The sequence below is a fragment of the Symphalangus syndactylus genome, chromosome 9, assembly GCF_028878055.3.
Source record: "Symphalangus syndactylus isolate Jambi chromosome 9, NHGRI_mSymSyn1-v2.1_pri, whole genome shotgun sequence".
Classification (NCBI taxonomy): domain Eukaryota; kingdom Metazoa; phylum Chordata; class Mammalia; order Primates; family Hylobatidae; genus Symphalangus; species Symphalangus syndactylus.
In genome coordinates, this window is record NC_072431.2 from 126,578,200 (window position 1) to 126,590,379 (window position 12,180).

At 37.0% G+C, this 12,180-nt stretch overlaps 1 protein-coding gene across 12 annotated transcripts in view; it reads left to right on the forward strand.

Annotated features, from left to right (window-relative positions):
• The window catches only part of MPDZ (multiple PDZ domain crumbs cell polarity complex component), a 183,235-nt gene that overhangs the window by 121,986 nt on the left and 49,069 nt on the right, over nt 1-12,180 (forward strand). For all 12 annotated transcript variants that reach the window (XM_055294247.2, XM_055294252.2, XM_055294253.2 and 9 more), the window contains 2 exons: nt 1,561-1,653; nt 9,282-9,459. In XM_055294247.2, the coding sequence (XP_055150222.1) occupies nt 1,561-1,653; nt 9,282-9,459 (271 nt within the window). The remainder of the gene's footprint in view (nt 1-1,560; nt 1,654-9,281; nt 9,460-12,180) is intronic.

Here is a 12,180-nt window from a genome sequence, read left to right on the forward strand (position 1 = left end):
TAGCTCCCACTGCTTAGGCTTTAGGGCTAAGGACCTCCCCCCATCCCCTGGCTGTCACTGAATATTTTAAGGACTGTTTCTAAGTTCTAATTCTTGTCTGTCTTCTAACTCTGCTTTCTTCATCATACTCTCTCCTGTTGTATTTCCAGGTTAGGGCTAGTTTTCACCTCTGTGTCTTGCATCCTCCGGACAAAGATTTCACTTTTACTATTTCTCTGTCAACTCTTTGACATCGTTTTTAGGATCTCCCTCTTGGAGCTCTTCCCACCAGTCCTACCCTAGTGTCAGACTTAGAGTCTAGGAACCTTACCCTCATTCAGAGCTTTATTCTTTAATTGCACAGGAGGGAAATTCAAACACAAAATCAGTGGGTAGGACCTATAGCAAATAGATTTTATTCTAATAGCTTCAAAACGAAAACTTAACATTCAGGTTCAAGAAAGAATGAGATGTTCTTGGAGAGCCTGGACATTTGCTTGCCAGAAATGTTGCAAAGCGCATTCAAGCTCAGATGGATGACTGGATTAGATGACTTCTGATCTTGAATTCAAAATGTTATGTCAGTTGCAAGAGTTCAGTATTCCTGTCAGGGGAGAATGGCTGTAATTTTACATGCTTTCTTTTGATTCTTCAATTTCTGTAAATATCAAATGAAAACATTTGTTGAATCAGAATTTTTATAGCCTTCTCTGCTTTAAGAGGAACATGTGGACATGTTTCTTTAGAAATCCAGTTTTTACCAACAGCCAAGGCACAGACCATAATCAGTTTAACCATTCTCTATTGTCCTCTCAGCGTCATTTATTGATACAAAGTATTCCTTTGGACTAACAAAATATTTCTTGATGTTGTTGTTATTGTACAGTTTTCTTTACAGTCATTCAGTAGACTGGACACATTTTGTCACATGCCTGGCATTTGGCAAAAATCTAAATTGCTACAGAAACGGAAAGTGACCTTGAACACAGACGCGTTATAAACTGCTTCCCTTAAGAAGTATTCTGTGCCAGGTTCCTCTGGATGGGGTGAAGCTGGACCAAAGCCTTTCACTTAATTTTTCAAAAATGGAAAGAAAATCATTGGTCCATCCTTAGGAAGCAGAGATACTAAACTCTTGGCAAACTTGATTAGAAATTCATTCAGGACAGGGTTCAGGGCTGTGCATACATGCTTACAACCTACATGGTGTTTCTAGCTTCTTGCACATTATAGGAATTTAAGACATGCTTGTTCAATGGGTTTTCTTTACAAACCTGATATTTATCCCATTTTCCGCATTCCTTTCCTTTATGCTCCCGTGTCTCATCAGGGGAAAAACAGACTAGATAAGAGTCTTAGTGTTCAGCTCTACGCTATGGTAGGTTGATTCTAAAGCAAGGTTTTAATTTTGTTTGGTTAGGTTTTTCTTCCCCCGATGTAAAAATATTTTATACTTATGGCCATGTATGGTGAAAATATAAAACAGTCCTGCATTTTTAGCTAAATCAATAGTAGAGTACATATAATCTTGCATGATTTTACTAGGATTTTGGGGTACTCATTGTGTAATTCTTTAACCAGAGACATTCCAGAATTACCAGAGCGAGAAGAGGGAGAGGGTGAAGAAAGCGAACTTCAAAACACAGCATATAGCAATTGGAATCAGCCCAGGCGGTAAGGACTATTTCTGTCTTCTGTCCACTCAATGGATATATAGTGTTTAAAGATAAGCAGGTGTGGTTTCAAATACTGGATTACAACTTGCTTCTTGTCATGTCGGGTGAGTTGTTTAATATTTCTAACCCATCATTTTTTCATATATACAGTGAAGAGAATAATGTGTATCACACAGGGTTAAAACTAACATATATGGAGATATCTGGCACATAGTAGGGACTAAATTAAAGAAAATTATGCATAGATAGTTGCAATGGATAATACATTCTGTAGAGTTTTATCTTAGGTATACCAAAAAGTATTCATTTAAATTTTACCTAGCATTTGTAGAAACTAGATAGGCAAACATTTATATTTAAAATGTGTGTGTATGTGTGTGTAAAAGTACCCTTGTAGCCTTGTTACCACAGGCCGAGTTTATCCTAAGTCATAATCTGTCTAGCACCAGTTTCATGTATAATAGATAAGATGACATCCTCAAATATACTTAGATGTATCACGTGCATCGCTAAAGCATACTGATGTGTTTATGCTGAGTAAAATCAACTTTAGTTTAATAGGAATTTACTGAGTCCTGATTATGGACCTAGACTTAAAGCCAATGATTTTGTGAATAACAAGGAAGTAAATAGAAGATGCAAATCCTGCCTCAAGGAACCTCTAATATATTTGGCTGGGCAAGATGTAGAGACACATGAAACAATTTAAGAACACAAGATATTTCACATTAAGAGTAAAACATAGGTAATCAGTGGACATCCATCCCAAACAGATCTAAAGGTCACCATCACAATGGTGCTTTGTGTTCAGTAAACATTAATATTTGTTACATAGTGAATAAATAAAATGCTCAAGAGAAGAATTTGTAATATTCATAAATGCCAGTGCAATTTAATGATGTCCCCTGCCCACCAGTGATAACCTGCAGCCACCACATTTAAATAATTTTTAAAATATAAAAAACATTATTTTATGTTGCTTTCAAAGAAGCAGCATGTATTTCCAGCCATCTAAAATGAATTTCGTATTTGAATTTCTTCAAAAGTCACTTAACTCACTTAAAAAATCCCAAGCTCTCTGTAGTGCTGCCTACATTGAGAACAGGGTATAAGTGCTAGATCTGTGGCAGAAAATATATTCTGAGGTGTTAAGTGTCTTATTTATTTGTGGATAGAGGTAGAAATAAGTTAAATGAAACTGTTTTGTAGCAGGTAGTCGTAGTGATAAGCTTGAATTATTTAGGAGGACAGTAATCACAGGAAAAAAAGATGGGTTGGTCAGTTTTAGTAACAATATTATGAGAGGAAAAGTAGATTTTAGAAGGTGATATAGTTTGGCTTTGTGTCCCCACCCAAATCTCATCTTGTAGCTCTCATAATTCCCACATGTTGTGGAAGGGGCCCTGTGGGAGATGATTGAATATGGGGGCAGGTCTTTCCCATGCTGTTCTCCTGATAGTAAATGGGCCTCAGGAGTCCTGATGGTTTTAAAAACGGGAGTTGCCCTGCACAAGCTCTTTTATTTGCCTGCTGCCATCCACATAAGATGTGACTTGCTCTTCCTTGCCTCTGTCATGATTGTGAGGCTTCCCCAGCCATGTGGAACTGTAAGTCCAATAAACCTCCTTTTGTGAATTGCCCAGTCTCAGGTATTTCTTTATCAGCAGCGTGAAAGAGGATTAATACAGAAGGCAGTATGCAAAATGGTTGGTGTCAGTGAGAGCCATGTTAGAATTTTGGCTGTGATACTTTCTAAGACAAGTTTCTTAATCTCTGCTAGGTCTCCGCTACTTTATCTGTAAAATGAGGTTAATAATAGAATCTTTTGAATTTGGGGGAAAATTCAGTGTCATCTAAAATCCTTAGCAGAGTGCCTGGCACATAGTGAGTCAGTGGTTGGCTTTGTCTATATTGATAAAATATTTGTCACTGATACCTAAGCGTAGAGAAAGCCTTTGACACAGAAATCATGAAATTTTCTTATGAGAAAGAAGAACATAACTTCTGGACTGGAAAATTTTTATGTTTTAACCTTCATGCAATCCTAAGATAGCTCTAAAGGTGCTAACAACCTTACGTGAAGAATACCTCCAAAGATTCCGTAAATCCTTCTAAGAAGGTACTCTGTACTCACTAGTGTAGTGGTTCCCCTAGATGCACTAAGCTACTTCTAGGGGAAGTTCGTAGAACATGAGAAGAAAGCTTAATGGAGTAGCCAGAGCTTTTAATAAACTAGGAGTTAGTGTTGTGAAAATGGTTCATAGCATTGGAAACATGATGGGACAGTCATTCATGAAATCAACAAGAATGTACTTTGTATGAAAATAGAGACTTTTTTTAGCAAAATATAAATTTTAAGATTATAAAATAGGTTGTATTTTATTTTGCTTGTGATTTTCATTTTACACAATTGATATTATACTACTACATGTATTATTTTCCATTTTGCTTAATTTTTCTCTCAATTCTTGACGTTTTGTAAATCTATCAAGCTTGATACTTAAAGATCTAATTCATTCAATTTAGTTGTTGTGTTACATTTCAATATATGAATATACCATAGTTTATTCATTGTCAGATTCATATTAGATAGTTAATAGTTATTTGCTATTATAATAATTCTGTTCAGTAAATATATTTATTTCCTTATACTTACACATGAAAATTTATCTAGGGAATATATCCGGAAGTGGAATTGGAATTGCTAGCCTGTAAGTTTATATGCATTTTTTACTTTCAGTTGTCAAATTGCTTTTTAAGGTTGCTATACCAATTATTATTATTATTATTTTGAGACAAAGTCTCGCTTTGTTGCCAGGCTGGAGTGCAGTGGCATGATCCTGGCTCACTGCAACCTCTGCCTCCCGGGTTAAAGCGAATTCTCCTGCCTCAGCCTCCTAAGTAGGTGAGACTACAGGCGTGCACCACCATGCCCAGCTAATTTTTGTATTTTTAGTAGAGATGGGGTTTCACCGTGTTGGCCAGGATGGTCTCGATTTCTTGACCTCGTGATCCACCCACCTCGGCCTCCCAAAGTGCTGGGATTACAGGTGTTGAGCCACTGCACCTGGCTGCTATACCAATTTTTATTTCTATTTCCAATGTATAGTGTTCCCTTTTCCCCACATTCTTATTACCGCATCATATGATCATTTTTTAAAAAGTTTTTTTGTCAATCTAATGGGTGGAAAATGGTACCCTTTCTTAATAAACAAGGTGTGGTAGGTATAACAGGATTGATCAGGTATGGTGAACATTTGCTCGTTTGTTATGTGGATTGAGTTTCAGTTTCATATCTTGCTTTCATTACTGCAGTAATCATCACCTTCATCACCACCACAACCACCACCATCATAACTAGTAATAAAAGATTTATTGATTGCTTATTATGTGCCAAAGCTTTTGTCTTGGACTCTACATGTATTAATTAATCCTCACAGAAACTCTGTGTAGAGACTCTTGTTGGCTATTTCACAGCTGAGGAAAGTAAGACAGAGACTAAGTAAATGCCCTGTGTCACATCATCATTAAGTAGCAAAAGAGCAGGACTAGAACCCAGAGACTCAGTTCACAGCTCAGGCAATCTGGCCTCAGAGCTGTGTTTTACCTGTGTCTTCCTGAATTTCATTCTTTTTAAACCTATGTATAAAACTCAAATAGGCTGCCTTTTTTTTCCCTACATAACGATCTCTGAAGTGAACATATTCTGTAGTTGTTTCTTTTCTAGGCCTCCTTTTTCTTTCACTGTGTTTCTATTCTCTGTTCAGTGAATAAATGTCTGGTTTCTCACTACTGTGTCGTTTTGGCAGTTCTATCTTTGATTATCTTCTTCATTGTTTTAAGGATTTACAACCTTTACTTACAGGGAGGGTATTTTGCTATCTGTGCCAAACCCTATGAGAGCAAAGGTGCTATTATCCAAAGGTTACTTAACCTCTCTGCGTCTCTTCTTTTCTTTGTGAAATGGGGCCAGTAAGAATGTCTACCTTGGCTGAGCACGGTGGCTCAAGCCTGTAATCCCAGCACTTTGGGAGGCCGAGGCGGGCAGATCACGAGGTCAGGAGATTGAGACCATCCTGGCTAACACGGTGAAACCCCGTCTCTACTAAAAATACAAAAAATTAGCCGGGCGTGTTGGCGGGCGCCTGTAGTCCCAGCTACTCAGGAGGCTGAGGCAGGAGAATGGCATGAACCCGGGAGGCAGAGCTTGCAGTGAGCCGAGATCAGGCCACTGCACTCCAGCCTGGGGGACAGAGCAAGACTCTGTTTAAAAAAAAAAAAAAAAAAAGAATGTCTACCTTATAGGTATGATGTGAAAATTAAATGCAAGTATATGTAACTTACTCAGAGAATAATACTGAGGACATGGTAGAACCCTTAATAAACATTTGCTGTTACTTATGTTTTTTTGTATTACTCAAGGAGTCATAAGAATCACTTTCTAATTTGCACCAAACATAAAGAGCCCTTGGAGACATTTTCTTTCCTTCTTTCTTTTTTATTTTTATTTTTTTTTATTTTTAAGAAAAGAGTTAAGGAGTCCTACCTATGTATTCTGTATTGTTAACTATGTACACTTGTGGCTGAACTTACTATATGTAAAATGTACTATATGTGCAATGGCTAAACTTACTAACTCATTTGCCACTTTGCCTTAGGAACTGCTTTAAGAAAACAGAGAAGGGACAGTTGTGGTGGCTCATGCCTGTAATCTCAGCAGTTAGGGGGGCTGAGATGGGCGGATTACTTGAGCTTAGGAGTTCCTGAGCCCAGGACATTGAGGTTGGAAATCAAGGCTGCAGTGTACTATGATCATGCCACTGCACTCCAGACTGGGCTGCAGAATGAGACCCTGTCTCAAAACAAAAACAAAAACAAACAAAAACAGGGAAGCATGGTGGATGTTGGTTCTTTTCTGTCACAGAATTTCTGGAGTAAGAGAAAACAATGAATAGGATTTTAACTAGCTTATTAACAAAAATTTTTTAAGATCAAGGATCATGGTAAGGTCCTTTCAAACTAAATAGGTATCGTTTCTAGAGTTATAGATTTGCAGTCAAGAAAAAGAGTTACTGGCCAAAGGAAGATGTGCCTCAGCGTCTGCTTTCATTTCAACTGATTCCCATCCTTTCCTCTCTGTGGTGCTCTTTCATCCCCAGCCTCTTCTTACCTCAATCATTTTGCAGGAGTCCTTACTTCAACCTTTCCTCTTCTCTAGGAACTCCTTAAATGTCATTGTTGAAGACATGTTTGACAATGCTGTCTTATCCTACTTAACGTCGAACATTGTCTTCCTTTGTGCAGCATGGAGCAGATTGCAGGGTCTCATCATCTTAAAGTTCTTTTTTGTCGATTTTCCTCCAACACCCTGAGCTCTGACTCATCTCGGCCAAAGACCTCACTGCAGATCACCTTACTCTTTCTTACATCCTGCCTTTTCACAAGATGTATGTGCTTTAAATATACTCATAGCTCTTATAGCTATTTGCAGTTGTTACATATGAATTCATGTCTTTATTTTGTGGGTATAGGAAATGTATTCAAGACAGAGGAATTAGCAAGCACCAAGGCCCCAAGGCGGGAGCATACCAGATGAACTTAAGGAATAGTAAGGAGATGATGTGGTAGCTAGAGTGGAGAGAGGAAAGTACAGAGCCCGTGGCAGGTATATTAGTCCGTTTTCATGCTGCTGATATAGACGTACCCCGAGACTGGGGAATTCACAAAAGAAAGAGGTTTAATGGACTCACAGTTCCACGTGGCCTGGGAGGCCTCACAATCATGGTGGAAGGTGAAAGGCACATCTCACATGGTGGCAGACATGATAAGAGAGCTTGTACTGGGAAACTCCCTTTTATAAAGCCATCAGATCTCGTGAGACTTATTCACTATCATGAGAAAAGCACAGGAAAGACCTGCCCCCATGATTCAGTTACCTCCCACCGGGTCCCACCAACAATACGTGGGAATTGTGGGAGCTATAGTTTAAATTGAGATTTGGGTGAGGACACTGCCAAACCATATCAGCAGGGGAGGTTAGGGTGGTAGTGAGAGAATCATACCCTGTAGGATTTTGGCAGTCACTGCTCTTCATGTCCTGACTGTTAGTGACCAGGTCTGCCTTGGCAAGAATGACTTCTTCTATAGAGGTGAGTTTCTGACATAGTGTGTGCAGAAGTGTTCTTTCCCTTGATTTGGTCGCTAAGCTTAGAAGCTACGATCTGTTTAGCAGTAGCTGAATTTTTTGATTACTTAATATATGTGATACTAAGATCCTGTAAAATTATCCTTTTACACTGGTATGTGCCACAGCCTGGAGTATGAGTCCAGTTTTACTTAAAACAAATCATTTTCAGAAATACATTAATATCAGATTCTACAAGATACGTAATTGAGAAGGTATTTTAAACTATCTTGTTTTACTAGTAAAACCTTAATAAATTGAACAAAGTAATATTTGTAAAAATTAACATGTATGACATTTTATTCCATTGTGTTAAAATATTTTTATTATTATTTTAAGCCATCCTAACCATTTTTAAGTGTACAGTTCAGTGGCATTAAGTACATTCGCATTGCTCTGCAATCACCACCACCGTGTAGCTACAGAACTTTTTTCATCTTGCAAAACTGTAATTCCATACCCATTAAGCAATAACTCCCCTTTCTTCTCTCTTCCTATCCCGGGCAACCATCATTCTATTTTCTGTCTCTATGAATTTGGTACCTCTAGGTATCTTATATGAGTGAAATTAAATGACATTTGTCCTTTATTTTACTTAGATGACTTACTTCACTTAGCATAATGTCTTCAAGGTTTATTCATATTATGGTATGTTTCAGAATTTCCTTCTTTTTAAAGGATGAATAATATTGAATGTATATAGTATTTTATGTACTCATTTCTTGATAGATAATTGGTTTGCTTCTACCTCTTGGCTATTGTGAACATGGGTGTATAAATATTTCTTTGAGATCCTGCTTTGAATTATTTTGGGTATAATACCCACAAGTGGAATTGCTGAATCATATGATAATTCTATTTTTAATTTTTTGAGGACCCTATATACTCTTTTCCATAGCAGCTGCACCATTGTACATTTTTACCAACAGTACACAAGGGTTTCAAATGCTCTGCATCCTTGTTAATTTCTGTGTGTGTGTGTGTGTGTGTGTTTTTAGTAGGTAGTAGCCATCCTGTTGGATGTGAGATGGTATCTTACTGATTTGTATTTCCATAATATTTAGTGATGTTAAACATCTTTTCATGTGCTTATTGGTCATTTATATATCTTCAAGACACTTGCCCATGTTTTATACCACTTGTTTTTTTTTGTTGTTGTTGTTTAGTTTTAGAAGTTCCCTTTTTATTCAGCATATGAATCCTTTATCAGATATGTTATTAGCAGATACTTTTTTCCTTTCTGTTGGTTGCCTTTTTACTCTATTGAGAGTATCATTTGATGAACAGAAGTTTTTAATTTTGATAAAGTACATTTTATCTATTTTTTCTTTTGTTCTCTGTGCCTTTGGTGTTATATATAAGAAATGGTTGCCAAATCCAGCATCATGAAGCTTTACCCTTATGATTTTTCCTAAGAGTTGAAAATTTTATTTATTTTTTAGGGTGGAACTCTGGAGAGAACCAAGCAAATCCTTAGGCATCAGCATTGTTGGTGGACGAGGGATGGGGAGTCGGCTAAGCAACGGAGAAGTGATGAGGGGCATTTTCATCAAACATGTTCTGGAAGATAGTCCAGCTGGCAAAAATGGAACCTTGAAACCTGGAGATAGAATCGTAGAGGTACCCTCTAGTGAGCTTTCTGTGCTAAAATTTTTCACCTGCCCCATCCTTTGTACCAAGGGAATTGTCATCTTCATACTAGTTACTCAACCCAGCATTTGAGTTAAATATGTGTGTGGTTAAATTATTTCTTTCTTATTTGTTTATTTTCATACATAATTTTCTCATGTATATAATGACAGATTATAGGTTTTGATATAGAGACTGATGTTTGGAGATAAAGCCAACCATTTAAAAAAAATTGGCTCCAAGGTAAAATAATTATGTTCTGTTTGAAAGAACAAAGCACAATTATTAGGGAAAAATTTTGAATTAAGATTATATAGACATACAATGTATGTATATGTACACACACAAAATGTAGATATAATTAAGTTAATGAGATTTTATTTCAATAAGTACTTTATCATTTCATTGCAGATAAACTTTGTTGGATGAGTTTTTTTTTTTCCAAGTGAGTCTTTTTTAGTAACATATTTAATGCTGACACCTCAGTTACCTTTCATGTAAATCTTTCTCTGTCAAGGCCAGGATCTCGCTCCTTTTCAGTGCTGTGTTCATTCATCAATGAAGGCTCTGTATGTGTGCCTGTGTGCATGTGTGTGCACATGTATGTGCATTTTGTTATGTGTTAGAAGCATGTCAAGTTGTGTGTAATTTCTTAATTCAAAGCAAAGTTCAATATTTTAAATAGACTCTCCTCTCATAAGTCACTCACTCATTTACTCAACAAATATTCCTGGAACAGCTGTTGCATTCCAGGTGCTATAACAGGCTCTGGGCATCCCACAGTAAACAAGGCAGTGTGCCTGCCTGCCAAGTGGGACAGACTTGACAAGTAATCAAGTCACTTCAGAACAGTGTGATAAATTATTTGATTGGGATAAGCATAATTTTATTTAGAAGGATAAAGAAAGGAGTACCTGACCCAGATTTTCTGAGTTTTCAGGATTTACAGAGTAGACTAAAAGAGACAACTTCCAAATAAAGACAATTTTATTACCACTGTAATGACCATTATATTTACTTTATACAAGTGACTCTCATTTTCTAAACCCATATAACTTATACATTGGAAGACTTTAATCGTTTAGAAGAAGATTATAACATATCAACCATGACTTTAAATGAACGTTTTGATAATCGATTGATTCCTTCATTGACTGACTGTGTTTGAGAGCCTTAGATGGAAGAAGATTGGGACCTGAGAGAAAACAGGCACCATGTCCTTTTTTTTTTGATGACCATTTATAAGGGAGAATGATAGGCTTTTTCTCTCTCCTGCATTCTTTCATTAGATGATATCTTAGACTCCTTTTAACGAACTCCTTTATTTAGGACGCTACCTAAATTTCAAATTTTGAATTATCACTAAGAAGTTTATTTTATGCATACCTCACTATTAAATACCTTTGACCTAAATAGAAAAAGAGATTTTTTTTTCTGTAGACAAGAATGGTCATAATTTGCTCTCAAATGTTGTTTAAATATATTTAAAAAGTTAAAGTTCACCTTTGAAATGGAAAAGAAAGAACTTTTTTGTGCATTTTAAAATACTGTATGCAATTTAGCAATAATCTGTGCCATATTGCACGGGCTTTTCTAGTATGTAGAAAGCCTCAGTCCTCTGTAATCCTGAGGATTCTAAAGCGTGTCTCTGCTAAGAGTTTCTCAAAATGTATATAGACTAGGTGAGTGCAGATCTGCAAATTATTCCATTCTGAGAATGGAATACTTTGGTCTTGAGCAAAGATAATTAACATCCTGTTAAATTTTTCCACGAATGGTATATATAGTAGGCATATGGTAGACGTGAATACTGACTTTTGTTCTACAAAAAAGTTAGAAGCTATTTTAATACGCACTGAAAAAAAAGTTCTTATCTAAGTATCAACCTGAGGGAAGTTTCTATCTAAATCTATATAATTCTTTTAAAGGTGATAATGTTCTATGCAAAGATCTAATAATGTTCTTTTCTAGAGTTGTGTCCCCTCTGGATTTACTCTTTTGTTGTATATATCATAACATGGTAATTGGAAACGATAAAATGTTACTAACATCCTGTAGTTTTCTGACAGGATTAGCATTTGGCCTTTTAAACTATTTTCCTTCCTTCTTTTTTTTTTTTTTTTTTTTTTGAGACGGAGTCTTGCTCTGTCGCCCAGGCTGGAGTGCAGTGGCGCAATCTCGGCTCACTGCAAGCTCCGCCTCCCGGGTTCACGCCATTCTCCTGCCTCAGCCTCTCCGAGTAGCTGGGACTACAGGCGCCCGCCACCACGCCCGGCTAATTTTTTTGTATTTTTAGTAGAGACGGGGTTTCACCGTGGTCTCGATCTCCTGACCTCGTGATCCGCCCGCCTCGGCCTCCCAAAGTGCTGGGATTACAAGCGTGAGCCACCGCGCCCGGCGTTTCTTATTCATAAAGTGTGTAAGCTGAGTTGATCAATAGGCAAACCATGATCAATAAAATTTACAAAATAACTTTCATTGTCAAACTATATGAGAATTACTAACAAATAAACAATTTCTTAGCTTCCAGCTCCTGTCATATCTACTGCAAGGATTCTTTTGCAAAACTAACCTTACCATTATCTGATTTTTCTGGATATCAGAATTTTGTTTTGAACTTCAAGCTTCCCTGTACAGAGAAAATTATACAAGGCATCACCCCTTACTTCCCAAACCACCCTGTAATCAATTAGAAGAAAATTAGTACAGTGA